This window comes from Channa argus, chromosome 9 (genome assembly GCF_033026475.1).
Source record: "Channa argus isolate prfri chromosome 9, Channa argus male v1.0, whole genome shotgun sequence".
Lineage (NCBI taxonomy): Eukaryota > Metazoa > Chordata > Actinopteri > Anabantiformes > Channidae > Channa > Channa argus.
Genome location: NC_090205.1, coordinates 21,470,276 through 21,491,353, shown reverse-complemented (window position 1 = coordinate 21,491,353; position 21,078 = coordinate 21,470,276). Strand labels below are relative to the sequence as shown.

General features: G+C 38.5%; 1 protein-coding gene across 13 annotated transcripts in view; it reads right to left on the bottom strand.

The window, feature by feature from the left end:
- The window catches only part of LOC137132570 (partitioning defective 3 homolog B-like), a 200,800-nt gene that overhangs the window by 57,171 nt on the left and 122,551 nt on the right, over positions 1 to 21,078 (bottom strand). For all 13 annotated transcript variants that reach the window (XM_067515274.1, XM_067515281.1, XM_067515277.1 and 10 more), the window contains 2 exons: positions 16,539 to 16,649; positions 15,693 to 16,070 (listed from right to left, as the gene is read on the bottom strand). In XM_067515274.1, coding sequence (XP_067371375.1) covers positions 15,693 to 16,070; positions 16,539 to 16,649 — 489 coding nt within the window. The remainder of the gene's footprint in view (positions 1 to 15,692; positions 16,071 to 16,538; positions 16,650 to 21,078) is intronic.

Below are 21,078 nucleotides of genomic sequence, written 5' to 3'. Positions count from 1 at the left end.
AGCTAATGAAAAGCAAATGGGCAGGACCATAAAGGGAATAGTAATATGATATGGAATATAATAGGAAATTTACTTATTGCTCGATCAAAAAAGTTTTTTCCACTGGCAAACTGCAGACAATTCGATCATGCATCTAGATGAGAATAAGAAATGTAGAAAACATTAGAAGTAATTGTCAAATACTAAAGAAAGTCTAAGAATATGGCGATAGTGCATGAATATTATACTGGTCTAGTTGGTAATGTTTTTATTCATCAGACAAACTACTCTACTATTCTGAATATGTGAAACATCTGTTCTGCCTCCGAAAGACTTTGGAGTTGTTTCTCCTACTTTCAACTGTCATGCTACATATACTGTAAGCATCAGAATTGTCACATCCTGTCAGAAATTAAAAAACAAGTGCACACTTGCACACTTGCAATGTCATGATTATTTTGTCAACAATAATCAAATCTCATCAATAATCAATAATTTGGAAGAAACTGATTGGAAACCCATTAAGTGGCCTTATAAGGTGCAAACAGCAAAATTAGTTCACTAATCCATTGCTCTTTACTATTTACCACATTATCGCAGTTGATTTTGTCCCTGTATGAATGAATGATGGGTGCAATTTTTTAGCGACCTGACTGGCCAGTGGTGAAGCTACCGTCTCATCCTCTGAACTTTGCCTGCTTCTTGGGGATCTAGTCCAATTAAAATCCATCTTTGTGGTACCAGAAAACGTGTATGCATGTTCGCTGTATGTTTTCGTAAGTCAATCTCACCACCAGACAGATGTTCTGATGATGAGCCCCTGAATAGAAGACATTGGCTTATTTTTCCCCAAACTTCATAAAGTTTAAATGCAGAGAAAAGGACTAGACAGACTACATTTGTGTGTGCACCCACACCCACACACACACACACACACACACACACACACACACACACACACACACACACACACACAAAGCTATAATCTCTTAATTGCTCTGAATGCCAACATCTATATCTGTTTTGTTATTTTTTCTCTTGCAAGAAAACAAAAACATCAATCATTCTATGAATATTCTCACTCTGTGTCAACAGAGGAAATATGCAACACATCAACACTGAACCCTGGGCGCCCTTGTGAGTTATGTACACACACATACCCACGCATGCACACATAATGGAAATTAAAGTCATATACACATACATTTCTATATGCACCATTAGAACTGCAGTGTGCAATTTCATGAACCAAGTTGGTGGAAGGAGCAATTTATGAAAAGTCAGAAAAAATAGCAACCCACTCTCTCCCTTTTCTCCAAGGCATACTAGGAACAAAACTATGCTTATGTGGGGTCATGCAAAGGTTGCATTATCAGTAATCAGCATGTGACCCATGTCAATGTGAATATTGCTGTGTTCTACATTTGTAGTGTGTTACTGTGAAACTGAGACGCTGCAGTCAAAACAGGTTTTTAACAAATAGGGATGATGATTTACTAACTAGACTTTTGGGCAACAGTGTAACAGTTTTCACACTTTGGGATAAACTATTCTGGGGTAATGTTTGTACATTGTCTACTTTAAAGCATGTAGCTCTAATACTTAGTCTGGAAGCAATCAGAGACAGTATTATATTGTTTGTCACCTGTAATTTGAAAGGACTCACAGCCCAGTACACAATAACTGCTTGCACGGGTAAAAAGCTGTAAACTATGGTTGCATTTATGGGCATATACAGTAGCAAGAGTAAAATGTGATCCAGCATTTCGTTTAATGGATTTAAATGGATCAGAACCCCTAACAAGTTAGGGAAGGTTGATATTAGTTATACGGATATTCTTTACACACAAATGTAAAAATACAAGCACACACAAACCTCATGCGAGCCACAATTCCTTTAAGTGCAACTTTGTAAAAACAGACTTCTTCCCTGACAGACTGGACATTTTCGGTGATTCACTGTCTAAACCCCCAGCCCACTAAAACAGATTACTTCTGGCCATCGTGAGTCAGTGACGTTCCACAGTGATAATAGTACAGTGGGGAAAACCAGAATGGACTATAATAAACACCAAAAGCAATCTAACAAGACGTTTAGCAGCATGACAGACAATGGCACAGCACCTTCAGCAGATTTAACATTTATTTTTTATACTCTTCTCTTATTTTGTCCTGCTCATTTATCCCAGTTCTCTGAGACCGAGTACAATATCAGCAGCTCTAAAAACAAATTATACCTTGTCTCACATCACAAATCATGTGTATGGCCATGTGGCCTAAAAAAGCAGGCCGTGACATGTTTTTTTGAGCATCTCCATCCACCAAATTGTGTCTCTTTTTATTCTGCCTTGGTCCTAAATCCATGTGTCATATATGTTTCTTCAGGGGAATCACATTGTAGATTAGGACGAGCTGCATTTATCAGCAGTAAGTACGATATCAAGGACTTACAGTGAAAGACAATCTAGTGTCAGTGTGTGTGTGTTTATGGATGTCTGAGAGTGTTCTGGCTCCATATTCTAGTCGCAGAACGTAAATGAGCTGAGTCAGCAATAACATATGTCTACTTTACAAAAAGTGGATTGGAATACAGACAACTAAGAGACACTTTGTGCCTCTATATTCATATTCAGTTACATTCTTTACAACATTTAAAACATCCAATGTTGCTGTTTGGTTTTAGGTTTTAATCAAGTGACTAAATCGTAAATGCAATTTTGTCAATGAAAAAATATCTCAATACGCATTATCTGCTGTATATCACCTTATTCAGCATTATGGGAACTGTAGTATCTTAGAATGCACAAGGCACAGAAACAGCCTTAGGCAAACTGGCAGCACATCGTGATGATATCTTACAGACAGAAATAAACACTCATGCTTGCTGGTAATCAGTGCTACATCCCACATATTCTCTGTCATTTTGCCTTCACATACTGATCACCCCTTCCTGAATGCATGTGCTCCTGAAAAGCAGTCATGTCCCAAATACAAAGGTGACTTTCTAAGCCTCTGTTTGTCGTTCTAAACAGAGATTCCCAACGTGGTAGCAAGAGCACCTCATAAACAAAGAAGAAAAAACTAAAGTTAAAAACACTGGCAAGTGGTAATGCATCATTAAACTGGCTGGCTCTCAACACCCTTGTTGTGAGTGTTTTTATGTGGTTTCTGTTCCCTTGTTGGATTCTTATGAAGTTTAAAAGTCATGAGTGGTACAGTGTTTCATGCTCATTTATTAGGGCCACTTTGCATGTATATAAATTAAAGGAGAGGTTTAAATGTGAGGGGAAAAAGCAGTTAAGGCTTGTGATGAGTTTGAATATTAGGAATGACCTCTGATGTCAGTAGAGAGAGGTTACAAAAGATGTGGAACTTTTTTCAGCTAAAAACTTAAAACTATGCTGTGCTTTTTAATGGTTCTTCTTCACAGTAGAAATGATTTGTCTCGAGGAGCACCAGATGATACACACCTTATGCAAATATGTTCATGTACACACACCCCCTCACCCTCTGCTCTGGACCTGTGAGAATAGAGCAGTAAAATGTACATGACATTCATTTTCTCTCTCTCTCACACACACAAACACGCACGCGCACACACACAAATAAACACAAAGAGCACTTTACACGATTTATGACCTCACATAAAACGAAGAGTGTGGGAAGAGGCTGAAGATAAATTTGACAAACACAGGCTTACTCCAATACACAGACAGGAAAACTTATATGAACATGTGCAAACATTTCTGTGAGCACAAACTGAGGAAGCAACTGATTAGCTTTAAAGAAACAAGTAAGCTGTAAAAGAAGCAGACTTGTATGACTTCACTTTCTTACTAGAATGTGGTCATTAAACACCAATAGCCTGCAGGACTGGTTTATGTTGTAGCAGCCAAACAGCACAGCATTGTTATGTGACCGTGAGCGATTATAGTAGATGACTGTGCACCTAAAACCTGTTTGCAACTAAAATATATATGTCTATTTAATTACTAAGAATCTTTAGGGAGTACCTTTACACTCATTCACTTTAGAAGATTACAGTTAATTAATAACTTAAGACTTACAGCCTAAATGTTTTAAAATAGCAGCCCCAGCAAGAACAGAATCTTCTCTTTCTCCTCTCGCCTCTCTCTGTAGCTCAAACTCACCGACACACACAGAAGCACAGGGAGATCAATCTCTTGCTCTTGCTATGTCACACCAATAATAATTCCATAAATGTTTAAAATCAGAATCGAAAACGTGGCATAGCTGTTAATAATGCTGCTATTAATAATTAAGACTTCTGTTCCATTAATAACATGGTGAGATACACCCTACAATATATCAATGTCCACAGTAAAGAAATATGTCCTTGTCATTAAAGCCTATAAATATTTACAAGACTGGTTATGAAAAAAAGAGAGGGTAAAATTTCTATTTCTGAAGTCACACCTTTAAAATATGTCTTCTGGCTTGACTTAAATCTGTTTTCGGTTCTTTGTAATGTAATCCATCTAAAAGCAAGGCTCCGCTGTTTGGACCAGGATGAAGTGTGGTGTGTGATCATAGGTCATGTATATCTAACATGAATTTTTAATGACATAATGTGGGATATGTCAGTTTCCGTAGTAGCACAGTTTTTTTAAAAGTGAAAAAACTAATTATGCATATGTTTTAATTTTGTTTTATCTATTTAAATTTAAAATTTTAATGCTATGCTAAATGTAAATTCCTTCAAAAGCCATTATCAGCATGTTTGACTCTAAGCTTGGGTTAATAAAATGTTTAAAAATTGAAAACTATGTTAAGTGATGTGGCAAATCAATTACTAACATCAGTGTTGGTATGAAAAAGGAAAATAGTGATTTGTCATATTCACCTTAAGATCTATTGCTGTTTTCCCCCCAGTCAGAAATACTAATAAAAGAATATAGGCATAAAAATACAGGGATGAAACATGGAAAGAAATGACAGGTCAAGCAAATGTCTTTAGCGCTCTCTAACAGATGACCCTGAGCTGAAAGGTTTCATAAATCTGACGGAAAATGGCCAAAGGACTATGGCACAGTCTGCCACACAAGCTCTGAAACCCATGTAACAAACACACACAGGTGATGTATGGTCTCCTCTTAGATGTGGCACAGGGGAAATACAGTGTTTTACTCAGATCCTTGGCTCCCTCTCATTTATCACATCTACTGAATGCACATGTGGATTATGAGATTGTCCGATACTATGTGCACAGAAAAATGAGACACTATACATTTCATGAATCTAGACTGGTACAATTCAGTATCAGAGGGAATGAAGATGTACTTTTCTTCCCAAATATTAAAATATGCGTCTGTGTGTCTTGAAGGCACTGTTGGAGGGAACAAAGACAAGAAAATGATAAAAATGCTACCCACCAGCAGAACTGTTGACCTTCGAGGAAAAAAAGGCGAAGCAGTAAAGTCAGATTTCCTTTTATTAGCACTAACACAAAGTCATGATAGCCATTTGGTAAAATCAATAAAGCCTGAAAAAATAAACTGCAATTGATTCAAAATCTTAAAAAGATGGAACATGCTGTATACAAATTGCTCTTTCGCCTTCTTCTTCAGAGAAGTAAGGAATTTGTAACTTTGCACCCTGCTGATGCTGAACAATGCGGCAAATTGACTGACTTTTTTCAAGCTTTAAAAATGTTGGCTTTATGACTATGACTGGCTTCTGCTTGCAACGTGCAACAGTAATAAACACTGACTTACTCAAATGAAATATAAAAAAGGAAGAGGCTTTAAAACATTTAAGCCAATGATACATGTTGCACAAATGAATGTGATTATCCATTATATCTTCACTTAAACCAACCTAAATAATTGTCTTTTCTTACATTGCCTGAAAAGACAATTAATTTGTGTTTTAAGTAGAGATATAATGGATAATCACATTTGTGCACAAGAGTCTCCTTTCTCTTCGCAGTACACACTTGCTAACGCATCACAGGGTATTTAAGACATATTCAGACTGACAAAGAGATGCCAATGAATCATGTGCAGCAAGATGTGCAAGTTATAGATGGAGCAGCAGTTACTGTAAAGAGCCTCTTCATCGAAGGTTATGGTACGAACATTTAGCGAGCAGCTTCTAATCTTAGCTAATGAACGAACAATCTAAACATTTTATCTTTAGTCCACTACAATGTTCTGGCAACAACAGGAAACAAACCACAATCGATAACAGTGAGGGAGCACAACAGAACAAATGAAGCTGAATATTGACTGATGATGACAAGAGCGAGTTGTAGTATTTTTCTTTCCACATGTCCGCAAATCTGTGGTGGTCTGTGTGTGTTCTCCCGGGTGTTTGATGTAGAGTAGAGGATCATTATCAGCTGTGTCTTAGGATCAACTAAACCTCAACAACAGACACAGATCAATGCGTAATCTCTGTATCTCCTTGTATCTAGTACCTGTTTCACCCGACTGCTTCCTTTCACTCATAGACACGTACACATGCAAATTCACACCACTTACAAAAAATGGAAACAACTTAATCAGTATGAGTTATTATCCATCTGTTTACATGGACACAAGCTTTTTTTGCACAGCTGTATATATTATGTCATTTTGACATTTCTGTGATGTATTCAATTTTCTTTTCACATTTTCCTATACTTGGATTCATTAAGTGCAGTAAATATTCACAATTCTGTCACTCTCTCAGTCTATTTTCAATTTCTCACACCTCCATTCCACTTTTTTCTCACTCTCTCGCATCATCCTGCCCTCCACAGTTTATGCAGGTAATCATCTCCGCTGTCATTACCACCCCTACCTTGATACCATCCATCTTCCCTTCCCTCCTACTCCATCTCCAACTCTTCATCATTTGCATATCTCTATCTCCTCTGTCTATCTCCTCTCCTCCTCCTCTCCATTTTCCTCCTGCCTCACCCCTCATCATCTTCTTCCTCTTAATCCCCCAAGCCTTAATTAGCCGGCGTCTCCACTAATGAAGTTTGACAACAAAAGATCACCAATTCTGGCAGGTGGGTCAGATGGGCAAAATGAAAGAAAGGGGCAGGAATATGGGAAGAGAGGGTGCGTGAAAGAAAGACTTAGTAAAACACTGTGGTTGTGTATGTGGTGTGGGTACTTGTACGTGCTGTCAGCTTGCTCTGTTGCTCTCCTTTTCTCTACAGGCTAACAGGAAGTGACATGTGTTTTTAAAATGCAGCTGACAGGATATGACAGTGCTCCTTACGCGTCATCTTCTAAGTACGGGGAGTAATTAGCGCTCTATCGACTGCCATGACATCAGTCAGACTAGCTGTCTAAATGCCTACGTGTGCAAGAGAAACACTCACAGTGGCAGAGGGTCCTGGCATCAAATTGCCATGACAATCTGTGTGTGCGCGTGTGTGTGTGCGTGCGTGTTTTACAGATTGAATATTGTCTAGCATAACATTATTTAGACACCCCTTTTTCTATGCAGACTTGTGTGTGTGTGTGTGTGTGTGTGTGTGTGTGTGTGTGTGTGTGTGTGTTTTAGTGACAGACAAAGATGGAGCACCACAGGTGGCAAACTGGCTGGCATCAAATTGTGTAGGCAGGCTGTCTGGCTCGACATTCCTCTTTGACATTACCATATTACCAGCCCTCTGTGTGTGTGTGTGTGTGTGTGTGTGTGTGTGTGGTGTGGTGTGTGTGTGTCAGGAGTCCTTTCCTACTGCCCTAGCCAACAATCATAGCTCTGAATGCCATCCCAATAAAGTTGTATTTAGTCTGCATGTAAGAACGAAATGGTTGATTTTACCAAAGCTAGAAAGATGTATTTTACATGTGTATTGTGCTTAATTATGTCTCTGTGGAACACAAGCTTTTATTCAATGTGTTATCTGGAGAGATGATGACATTTCTTTCACGTCTTTTTTTGACCTCAGGTTTGCTGTTGAAATGATTTGGCTAAATGAGTGCTTTTGAAGACATCACCCTTCTCAGTACAGAAGGTGTAAGAAGTAACTTCAGCTGACCTTAAATATCGACATCATCAACTTTTAACTTGCTTCCTCCAGCTGACATTATCTGGAAGAGTTTTCTGATTATGTCAGGAGGCGTTCTAAAGGAGCAAGTGGACCAAGACTAAGACCTCAGTAGTCAGAGCAACCAGAAGATTAACAGAGCTACTTGTCCTCGGTCTAGGAAGAAGTGGTATAGGGGCATCCCTAGAGTTTGGCTAATCACTAATTGCTAAAAGGGACTAAAACAGCAGCTGTCTCTATGTTATGCTAAATGTTTTTGTCAGAGAATGTGTAACGAGTAACCAGGTTTCTAATCGGCTTTCTCCAACTGCGCATGTTTGTAACAAAAGGCTGCAGACAGAAACATGCAGCTGAGTTACAGAATGAATGGAAGGAGAGATCATTACCGGGGCGATGCTGCCTAATTTTAAATCAAAGTCTTCTGCATAAAGTGCAACACACAGCGCCAGTGGACTTTTAAAATTCAGACGGTTCCTGTGGATCAGCTGTGTGTGTCTCCTCTTTTTTTCCTTTTTCCCCCTCCGCTCTGTCGCTCTGCTGTGACACAAATACACACAGTCACACAAAGAAAAGTCAGAGAGCAGTGTTTTCCATCACTATACAGTTCAAACTGTTCACCACGCTTCCAAAATAAGTGTGGGGTGGAGGAGAAATCAGGTTACTCTGCTGCATGTATAAGCAGATTTCCTGTAACCTGGTTTCTTGAGTGCATGCAAACACCATTCCCCAATTACCTGAGAAAGCTGATTTGTCTGAGTACCCCTGTTACTTAAGTGCATGTAAACAGAGAGAACAAGATTTGATTTGGGTTTTTTTTTTTGTGACCGTTAACACAGTGTGACGCAACTTAGCATTCTCTATAGATGGTTTACTTTAATTTACTTCTGCTCTCTACTACATGGGAAAAGGTATAAAAAATAAAATACATGGCAAGCACCCATATATACTGATGTTCGTGAACAATGAATAAAGCTGGGTCCTTAAATTAATATCTTTTCTGTCTTGAAACTTTTACTGTTGTTATCTGTGTGTGTGTGTGTGTGTGTGTGTGTGAGTGTGTGTCCTTTGAAGAGCATGAGTGTATGTGCCCATGTGTCCTTTTACCACGGTACGTGCTCCATCGTGGGCGGATGTCCTTTACATGGAATTTGTTTTTCATTGAGAACTACTTGTACAAATATGAGAGGCGGAAATCATAAATGAGAGGAAGAGAGTGCAACGGGGGGAGAGAGACATGGAAAGGGTCTATTGAAGGAAAGAGAGTGAGGGGGAGGAAGGAGTGGGGCAGAAGAGTGCCTCTTGAGAGCTTTTCCTTATTAGCCAGGATGAATCACGCATTTCAAATCCGGAAAACACACACTCCGGCCCTTTTCTCGCCCGCTCCCCATCACTTGGCCCCCCTACCTCTTCTCATTCCTGTCTTTTGGTCCTCTTCACATTCTCTACTCTCAGCACCTCTGTTTAGTTTTTCTACTTTCCCATCTCCTTTCCTTCGTTTAATATGTCCTCAGACATTCACTGCCCCCCTCCTCATTCTTCTTTCATGCCCTCAGTCTGTCCACCTCGTTCCCTGTCTCATCTGGTGAATTATCCCAAAACATCCACTTAGCCTATCTCCTCTCTAATTCCCTCTCTACCTCATTTTTTTCTCTTTTTCTCTTCACTAGCTGATCCACTTTTCTCATTCCTGCCATTATTTGAGTCCACTTATGTCTCTTTTCGGCCAACAAAAATGTGGGGCCCTTACTTCTAAACTCTCCTCTTCTCTATAATTTTTTAGCTCTAAATGCACTTACCCTGAATTATTTTCTCTAAATCTCTCCATTCTTCAGTTTTTTCCCTACACTTTATTCTCTCTTTTCTCTTCCCTGTGACCCCAGTTCTTGCTTTAAGAATTAAATCCCCCTTTTCTTCATTACTTCCTACTAATAATTTGTTCGTTTACCTAAAAACCCTCATACTGGTTCTTTCTTGGCTCTTTTCTTCTTTACCCCTTATTCATTTTCTTTCTTTCACTTCCCTCTTTTTGTGCCTAATCCCACTTAACCTTCCATTTTACATTTTTTTAGATCAAAAACACTCAAGACTTCTTTCCCATATCAATTATAGTCTTTAAATCGTTTTGATTCTGTCAGTTTTTGAATGCCATATACTTTCCACTAAGTTTTCATGATTATGCAGTTTTCTTCATACCCAACTCAAAAATGGGTCCATAAAAACAAATGGACCCATAAAGTTTGGACAAGTAAAACTAGTTACATAAAACTGGCTTCATTGTTTAAAGCACGAATAACCTTTCTCAAAAGCAAAATGTCAACACATGACATGACAATTGAGTTAAAACGGAATATTTCTTGGAAACATCTGGCAAGTTCCGGCACTAATATACCAAAACTCAGAGGTTTAAAGACGCTGCTTTAAGAAGCTGCTGTTTGCAGTGAAGGATGGACAGACAGCTGGTGCTAACATATATATATATATATATATATATAATTTACAGATCAGCCACATCATTTACATCACATCATGTAAATGTACATTTATAAATATATTATAAACGAATGTATGTACTAATGATGTATAACAAGTATGGGTTAACCACCTGTCCGCATGTAAAGTGGTTAAAATCAGCTCGACTATTACCAACAGTGACCTTTAAGCCACATTTTTCTATCAATTAAAGTACATACTTTGCCATAGTTACCATAATGAGTACTGTTTAATATACACTATTTTCTTAGTGCTGCTCTGCTCTGCTCTGACAGCTCTCCACTTCGCTCTTTACACTTCATCACGCTCTGCACAGCCCTTCAGATAGTTGAATTCCTTTCATTCATTGTATTCTAATAAATAAGAATCTTACAAACTTACTAATTTGAGCAGAATTCTTTTCTTCTTTCATCAGAAGGGTTAATCTTGCACAAAAACCATTTAAAAGCAAAAGTTTGTGCACCACTGCCAGTGCTGTATAAAGGGTCTCTGTCACGGGAAGCTTTGACAGCATCCCTCCACATTGGGGTAAGTTATGGAGCCTATTTCCATTAAGAAAATAGATGAAAAATGTTGCATATTGTATATTTAAAACCATTAGCTGATTAAGCTTATTAGTGCCAAATTAATGTAACTATCCAAAGCTAGCAAAGATACGCCCCTTAATAAACAAACAAAGGACTAATTACGTACAAGAAGAAAGTAATGTAGAAATAAGCACTTGCAAAGACCACCCTAGCACCCACTAAAAGCTCCCTCACTGTCTGTGCTTGTGTGTATGTAAGGATTGTGCATAACAGACAATATGTATTACTGGCACTGAATGAGCTGAGAGAATGTCTGATTAAATTACATGGTGGAAAGAAAGTCCCTCCAGTGACTGACCAAGCAATGCTAAAAGCTCTTCTTATTTGCCTTAACAAATGATTTCTACCTTGCTGTTGACTCTTAATATATATTTTACTAGTATACGTTGTTTATGTTAATGCAATTGGTTAAATACAACAATGTATATATTAACACTTAAACGTGTTTGGGAAAGTACAGTGTATGAAGCAGCTATGTAAATTCAACCACTAAAACATTTTTGCACACTTTCAATATCTCACATGAAATTTGGTGGATGGTTATACATAAAAAAAGAGTATTAGTGTATACAATAGATCAGTAAGAGAACGGCTGCTCTTCCAGCACAAACAGATAAAGTTTTGACTGACTACATATAACTTGTTTTGGTCTCTCTACTATATAAAATTAGGTGAATGTAAAAAAAAAACAACCAAAAATGCTTTTCTTAAATGTTATAAACCTTCTTTACAACATGGAAAATAATATGATGGGTTGAGTTAATACCTGTCTTAGATCAGCATTATAAGCCAAGAACATCTTACCATTGTTATTATAAGTATCACTTAATATTTTCAATTACTAATTTTTCTCAGTTTAGAAGGAGCAATGCATTTTACTTATAAAATGTCAACCAAAACAAAAAACTGTGGCTCCTTCTTTCTTTTCTTTATGTTTCTGCCTTTTATTATGTTATTTGATCTGCTCTTATCGTTCACTCATGTGCTACAGTACCCACTCTACTGTTCTCCTTCTCTCAAGCTCTCTCTACTCTGGTCTCTCCTGGCTGATTGTTCTCTAATTGGTGGAGTGCCAGAGGTCGTGGTTGTTATGGTAACCTGCAAGGGGCAAATGGAAGCGCTAGGTGGTGGTGGTTGGGAGAGGGTGGGAGTGGGCATCCACTCAAGAAAACTGAGGGCAGCACTCATTTGAGGCTGAGGTGGTCACTTCAGAAAATGAACTTGCTGTGTGTTTGTGTGTGTGTGTGTGTGTGTGTGTGCATGTAAACATGTCTTTATTACATTGTGTGGACACATTTTTACTCCAAACCACTGTTGTTTGGACATTCTGGCATTTCTGACCAGCCATCACAACTGTTTGAGGCTTAAGTCTTGGTTATAGGGCTCAGGTTTAGTTCAAACATAGCTGTGGTGGTTAATATTATGATGAAAAAGAGAGCAGAGCGAATGGGACAGCATCTATGAATGAACAAAAATGTTTGCCCACCTTCTGTCTGCAAAGACAGAAGGTGGGCAAACATTTTTGTTCATTACTTTAAAATCTTATTACAAGGTCCTTTGCTTGATTCCTTTTTCTTAATTCCCTATGTGAGTGAGTCAGGGCCTCAAATCTGTCCATCTATGCACTCCCATGGGGGCAGAGTAGCTCTAGGAGCCTGCACACCACGAGAATCAATGTCCAACCTATGTCGGCTAAATTTGTACATTTATCCTTTTCACTATGATTTAGAAAACCAACCAGATTTTGGCTTTATTTTTTGCCTGCGTGTCTGCTCTGGGGCTGTGTCAATAGACATGATCACACAATAAAAATATATTATCATCAAATCGATATGGATGTGAAAAGACAGTGTGGATATACAGGTACTGCACTGTATGCTGTGTTCCATTGGAATCAACATTACAGAGCTTGTTAGAAGGACAAGAGGAGTCCACAAGAGAAAAGGTGGACAATACTGAAGATACTTATTAGGACTGAGTGGTTCAGATAATCTGTGTGTGTGTGTAATGGGTTTACTAAATCTGCATAAAACTGCATAAGGAAGTGAGCTTGCAGTGCCTTTTCAAAGTAAATGTGGTGAGATAGTTAAGAAGCAGACACTGTGAGGTGTTTAAAATTAAAAAAAATGTGCACATACACAACATATGACTAGGTCTACATAACAACAGCATTGCCCTCTGAAAGTGTGTAGTTGTAACATTTATTGAAAAACGTGAAATAAAATCCGTCAGGTGTCTGTGGTCCCCAACCCATATAAGTAACCAGCTTCATCGATTAATGTATAGCAACAGTTTTTCTCGTAATCTGTTGTCTGTCCGCTACTGTGTAACTTCACTGTTTTTAACAGATTCAGGTATTATGTTTGTACAAGTCTCCTTGTTTCACATGCTGTTCCCAGTCCCAGAGTAAAGAGGTTTCTCAAATCGGTCGAGGTATACGTGTAGTTATGCATCAGACTATGTGAGGAAGCTAAGACAATAAAAGGTAGCATACTGTTGACACACTGCCAGCTCTGCTAAGTATTACTAAAAATTAGTAATAGGCAATATCGCCATTACACTCAATGTATCAGGTGTGTTCTCTGTGGAATGTAGTGAATTATCATTTATTTATTAACCCGCCGAAATGAGACTCACTTTGGTCTTTTTATCAATTTGCCTTGTTCTTGTGTTATGCAAGATTTAAATCAAACACAACAAAACAAACTGTAAACACTGAAAGGTTCGTTGAGAGCCGTTCTCGTTGAGGGGAAAGTTCAGATGAAAGGTACTACATCTTAATTTAAATGAATATGTTAAACGAAATACCACAGGGTAATTAGTTAGTTAAAAGGCCTTAAGTGAGTCTAAAGTAATTTCACATAGTGTCAGTTCAAATGTTTAAACTGACACTCTGTTGCTGCTTTATGATTCACTTAGCTTGACAGTAATTTCACAGCTCCTAACCTGTATCCATGCTGCATGTTTGAGTAGTGTACATTTTTAAAACAGAGCTGTTTTGTATTTCAGAGGTCAGGGTGCTACATGTAGAAAGTGATCTAAAGAAGCTAAAAAGGAAAGTGTTAATCAGTTTTTCATCATCAGTTTTTAAACATTTAAAAACTAAAACGCTAATTTCAGCCCAAACTGATGAGCTGTTTTCGTAAACCTTTATAAAATGTTGGCCTCCCAAAACTCACATTTTGCATTACAACATCAGCAACAATATTTTTGTAATTTGTTTATGCGCGACGACTGGGCCTCTGAGTGTTTCAGAATGTGGCAGGGAAGCTGCGTCTGCTGCTCATTGAGAAGAGTGAGAACGATACGTGCTTTCACTTTAAAGTCTCCAATAACACCAGAAAAAGTGTCCAGATTTGTCGCTAGTCACTGTTTTGACTAAAAGTTTGACAGCAGCACACTGTTTGATTGACAACTAATTGCCAAATAATCCTTTTGTGTAAGAAGGCGGCGGGGGAATTTGATTGGATATACGGGTATGTGTAATTTGGTTTGCCAAGATTCAACTCATATTTGACTAATCGACTTTTCAAATTTATGGAGGATCCAATAACCTTTTGCTGAGCTACTTGGAAAGTGGAAGCTCGTGAGCGACCCCTGGTCTAAGGCATTATTTCATTTTGTTCAAAAGCTGCCATTTCTCAATTCACAATTTCCTTTTTTTTTGTTAAATTTAAGTTGGTTGAAAATCAATGATAAATATAGACTTACAGACATATGTTGCAGGGACTATTTTATAATGTGTATCGCGATATAGACAAAAAATATATCTCAATATTATTTACAAACCATATTGTCTCGCACTACTAAGAGTTGATGAGCAGGAATGCACCTAGCACTATGCAGTATAAGAGCATGATAAAATGTGGTAAATTGTAAAGATGAACCTGTATGGGCCATGCACAACTTTTTACATTTATATGCCGTATGTTGGTGGTGTTTTAGTTAGTGTATGTAAATCAGTGTGCTGTATTGTTTTACTGAAGTGCTGATAGAAGTTGCTAGCAATTTTTTCCAGAAAATTATGATAAACAAATAGCAAAACCAAACGGCATTAAGCTGATAACTAGGATCAGAAGGTCCTTCTAAAAAAAACAAAAAAATAAAATCAATGGGATATATTTAATAGTCCATTCCTCACTTTAGGACAGGTATAAAAATAAGGTGGATGCAAATACAGTTAAGAGTTAAGGTTAAGCATAAGGATTGTGGAGCTCAGGTGAACACATGGAGCCCCCCTTCTTTTTTTGAATTGTGTGTCAGTAGGCATTTATGTGCACAAGTACACAGTACAGAAGTAGTTATACTGAAGCCTAAACCACCCACAAACACTTGCAGCTTTTGGTTCTGCCTTTCACTCTCTCTCTTTTTGCACAGCATAAATAAACACACACACACAAATGGGCCTGTGGCAGATAAACCTGATTTAAACAGGAAAAGGGAAAGGAGAGGGAGAAATATGAACCATCAGCAAAGTAATACTGCACTGGGGAATATTTATAACGCTGTTGTGTATGTTCAGAGTATCCACAGCCTGTTTTACCTGAGGTATGAGGTAAGCTAATACCTTTTGCTTCCAGAGTTACATCACATACATAAATCCTGACAAGGTCATAGTAGCCTACCTGTCGTTTGTGACAGCAGGACCAGGAGACGATGTAGTTCCAGCTCCCCTTGGTTTGTTGACCTTGGCATACAACCTATCAATGGGGTCATCGTAAGGGAGGGGTCCAGGGCCATTGTTGTGGTTTCGATGACCTGGAAATGCAGAGGGGCCTTGGGGAGAAGGGTTACGGGCATGGATAGGCTGAACCGTGCTGTAGGGAGGTGCCTGGGACAGTGGCTGGGGCACTGAACCCATGTCTCTGTCCCTAAAAGATTGTATTCGGGCATAGTTGGGATCTGTGTCATCATCCTCAACATCTGGGTACCCAGATCCACTGCCGCCACCTTGCTGGTCTCTGGACTGCTGCTCTTGTAGCTCAGGATGTCCTGCCTCGATTCTGACAGACAGATGATGAGCCAGTTTATATGTCTGTAAATATCACTGAAATACAGATTGGGTAAGAAAGAACTGGAGAAAATAATAATCCAAGCAACAGATTGTGATTGTGTCACAGGTGACTAAGTGAGGGCAAGGGCTACCACAGAGAAACATATTTAAACAAACCAAACAGAATGGCACCATTAGTATACAGCTTAGCAATTAACATGGAGTGGGAAGCAATAGATGTCATGTAAAAAATGACAAGTAGTAAAAATAGTGGAGCTGTAATAGAATGGTTTTAATGTGTTGAGTGAGACTGATAAGTGCAATCGTCTGCAATCAAGGAGGAAAATGAAACATGGTTGCAGAATCTTCCTCAACAACAGCAAAAGACACTAATACCTACTCTGAAGTCTGAGGCTGTATATGAGAAAATTAAGAGCACAAAAAATATCCTCTCCTTAATTTCTAGAAAGCTCCCTACCTCTCCCTTTCTTCTTTCATCCTCATGAGCTCATGGTCACTCAGAATGTCTAACTTCTGTCGCTGAAGAGCCGCCTTTGCTTCCTTCTTCTCCTCTTTCTTCTTCCCAAATCTGGACGGGGAGAAACAGTGGCATCAGACACAAACCAAAAAAAAAAACGAAAACAGAGAAAATAAAACTCTGTAGGGAGAACTCTACAGCTTTTAGCACAACGGGTGCTATGAAACAGAGAACAAACACCACATTAACACTAAACACACATGGAATATGTAAATCATGCGCATGCAAACACAGTGGCAATAACACCAATACACTGTGATATTCGGTGCAAGTGGTTTTCGTACATCCTATAACTGAGTGTCAAGAATGAACAACAGAGTGCAAGCATAATTTCTGCTTCTCTTTAACCTCTCGCTTACAAACCCACAGTTGGAGATAAAGACAAGAAACACACACATAAACACTGGAACAAATGTATTAAAATAGCTGATAATTAGGTAACGTGACATACAAACTGTATTTGTTGGCAAACAATTATAAAGTGTATATGTGGGTCTAAATGTATGGGATAAGGGTTGTTATTAGTATGAACATTCTAATAAATTCAATAAAAGGACGCTATATGTAAAGCTATATGTAAAGTTAGCTCAATAAGTACTCTACCCTACACAACCAAATCTAAATTAAAACATGGCATGCAGTACACACAATTGACTTAGAGGCCCATTTAAAGTGGCTGCATATCAACACTCAAACCACAACAGTTAATAGTGTTTGCATGTGGTCAGCATCAACACCACTCAGCACTACTGGACAATGCACAAACCTGGAGAAGACACACACAGGCAAATGCACACATGCTAAACGTCATACCACAACTTTAATGTACAAGAATGGATTCAGATTTTGGGGGACAGATGGGCCTTTTCTACTTGTAGTGGCACTATATTTTCCAATTCCAGTTAACAAGTACTTGGGACAGATGTCTGACTGATAAGTAGGGGTCAAGAGCCTTTCAGGGAACCACAGTAAACATGTCATAAGAGTGTAAATGCGTAATCTGTTCACAATCTGATGCAAAAGAGGAAAAAAATAGTTTTATTCATAGAAAGACTTTCAAGTTTACATAACGGCAGCACTGCATTTAGTAGATAGGTGAGTGGGTGGGTTGGTGGTTGGGGTGTCATGCCATACCCAACAATCAGTGTCTTAGTACTCTGGCGAGCCCTGCTCTCACTTACTTTGTTGATGTCTGACCCTGCAGATTTACATAGACTTCACGGTGGATGAGTTTATAGCAGCACACGGAGGCTGCTGTAGAAGAAGAAGGCTAACGTTACAGTTCTTTGTCAAAACTGTAAAGTCAGAGTTTTGATACATAAATGCATGTGGTGACCCTGTTGTCTTTAAAAGCATGTTAACTATCTTATTATTGGTGCCGATTGCAGGGAGGAAAAGAAGACAGCAGACGGATCAGGGTTCCCTCTGACCGGCAAGCCACACATCAACACGGACGTGGACGTAGGGGAGACGTGGAGGTTTGAATGACCAGTGCACAGACTAGGGGCTACAGTAATTGCAAAGCATGGTGGGTTTTGTGAAACCATCTGTACTAAGCATGAATCCAGCTTAACGAAGCTGATTAGACCTGCTAAATTGTTAATATCTCTAACATGCAAACCCTGACCTTACAGCATGCCACGTCTTTTACTTATGTGAATTTCTAGATATGTTATTCCTCTGTCTGCACTTCTGTCCTCCAACTGCTGCTGCTAGTTTTCAAGTCACAATACCTGCTGGTGCATTATTTAAAACATTTATAGTGAATGTATTCATCACTGTTTCGTTGATTAAGTCTGTGCATGTATAAGCCTTACTGTACTTAATAAATTGATGTAGGGTATGTGCTGAGGTAATGTGGACAAGAGGGTAAGGAAGCCTATTTACCACCCATGGAGGGGACTCACTGGGCTGTGTGTGTGCATTAACATTAACAGCATGTGTGTGTGTGTATTTGCCTCACGGGGGGAGAAGCCCTGCTCTAATTACTGCTACCTACAGTGCAGTGTTAGAGGTTTACCCTTTGCTTTAACTCTCTCTATTACACTCATTTACCCCTCTTTCACCTCTATTCCTTTTTACCTCAGCACTCTCTTTCCTGGCATTACCTTCATTTCAGTTTCTTTCTATCCATAGCTTACCTCACCTTCACCTCTTCATCTTCAGTCTCTTTTTACATTTTGCTCTTTACCACCACTATCAAACACTTATCTCAATGTACTTGACCTCTGCTATACCCTTTTCCCCCTTTATCTATAGTTATTTCCATGCTATCCCCATCTCCACTCCCGTGTTTTTCAAATAGAAAATTAAATTGTTTAACAAAATGGTTCTCAAGATAGAGTTTGATTAATATAATTTGTATTAGCCAGAAGAGATCGAATGCATTGGCAGAATGAGCCACAGACATATTTGATATTCTCCCTACTAATAGCAAAGCTTCACAGGGATTTTATGTGAGGGTTTCTGACAAATGACATGTAGAAGTGATAAAGTGAAACATGTTGAAAATGAAATATGCAGGCTACGGACACACAAAAATGAAAAAGAAATGTCAATGTAATCGAAACACAGAGGGTCATTGTAACTCTGTGTGTGTTTGTATCTTGTGCTGGAGGTGAGATGAATGTTTTAAGATAACTTATTTGCCATTTCTGTAATGAATAATATCTGATAAAAGTGGGTTATAAAACTGAAAACTATATTTGTTATGGGGGTAATGGATTGATTTAAAAGCAAGAAGTTGCAGAGACACCTTACACACACATTCACACAGGCAGAGAACATCCAGGACGCATTTGAAATTTGACATGTTACGACATCATTACTCGAGCATCGTTTCACAAGGAATATCAGAGTAAGATTGGCAGCTGATTAGCAGCCAATTAGGATGAATACATTACCTCTTGTTGTGTCATAGGGAATGAATATTCATGATCTAACACTGCAATCTGTATGGAAAGTGTATGGCTACTCATTTGCATGTGCGAAAGATTGAATTAGAGATGTACGTAAAGGATTATTAAAGCTTCCATCCGTATAAGAAAAGGACAAACAAAAAAGCAGACAACACCTAACCTTTCTGAGTCTGGTGTGTGATCAAACAGACGAAACAAGTTTCTTTGGGAATCACTGTTTCATTTTATGGTACATGAATTTTGTTTAAAACTAATGGAAAAATTATTCACACTTCAGTGCACATGGACCTTTGTTTCACTGACGGTGTGAGAAGTTTTGACAATGTAACTTCAGTTGCATGTTGCAATGCATGTTAGCAATTCAATGCCACTCCCCTTCCAGACAGTTTCCTTAAATATAGTTTCAAATAGCTTCATTTCACACAGCCAAAGTATACACAGCCACACTTTAGTGGAGTATAACACTCCACTAAAGTGTCAACAATGTCAATATATTAAATCTTTTAAATATTTCACAAAGTTTTCCACAAATGCTTTCACCGCAGATGGCATAAAAAACAAACTCCTGCATTATCCTGGGTTTAACTTTGCAGATTTTCTTATCATGTTTTTTACTCTAAATTATTTTTAGTCAACCTAATCGGAGACTATAGCCAAAATCTAATCTACACCTATTTTAATAAAGTCATGCTAGTGAGCACAGCTTGCAGAAGGCTGTTCTGCATGGGTGCTTCTGAATAGCCTGTGTGAGAAGAGAACCGACCGACAAATGAGTAGAAAACAAGAGCCAACATCTGTGACTCTCACTCCACCTATTCGTTCTTTTTCCTGCTCTTTCTCTCCTCCGTCTGCCACTCTTTAGGCACACGTCCCCTTACTATCATTGACAAATGGATCCCAAAGGGGATGGGTGATTGGCAAGTGTGCTGCAAAAACAAGCGCATGCACACTCACGCACACGCACAACAGATGATTGACAGGCATGACATCAGTCAGTGACACCCCAATGGCTTCCTGTCATGATGTCTGATTGACATCTGGTGGGTCCTTCCCTTGTTTAGAGCATGTGCTCTCTAATTATGAAACAATGACAGGTCGTGTCTGGTCACAATAAAGGTTTTTTATTTTCTTATTTTATTTTTTTTTGTCTTGCATAGAGAATATAGAGTCAGCTTCCTTGCACAAATTTCATATTACTTTGGCTCAGACCTGACTGGCACATAGCTGAAAAGATGACATAGCAGAAGGATATGCCAGTTAATCGCGAGGCCTATAAACTGCATGAAATACTAATATGACAATATAAAATTGTAATGTTTCCCTGGATTGACAAAATTCTTTTAAACTGCATTTGATGACTATGTGTCTGGGTATTGTAACATTTATTTTTCCACATGTCCTTCTATTTGCAACTTTTGTTTACTTCATTTCTCACTTGTCCATTTTCTGTATGTCCCCCATATTGTTAGAATGTGGGCTCAAAATTGGTAAATACTATTAATTTTTCTGTAATACAAGGCCTGCTATGTTATTTCTTATCATTTTCTTTCAATAAGTAGTAA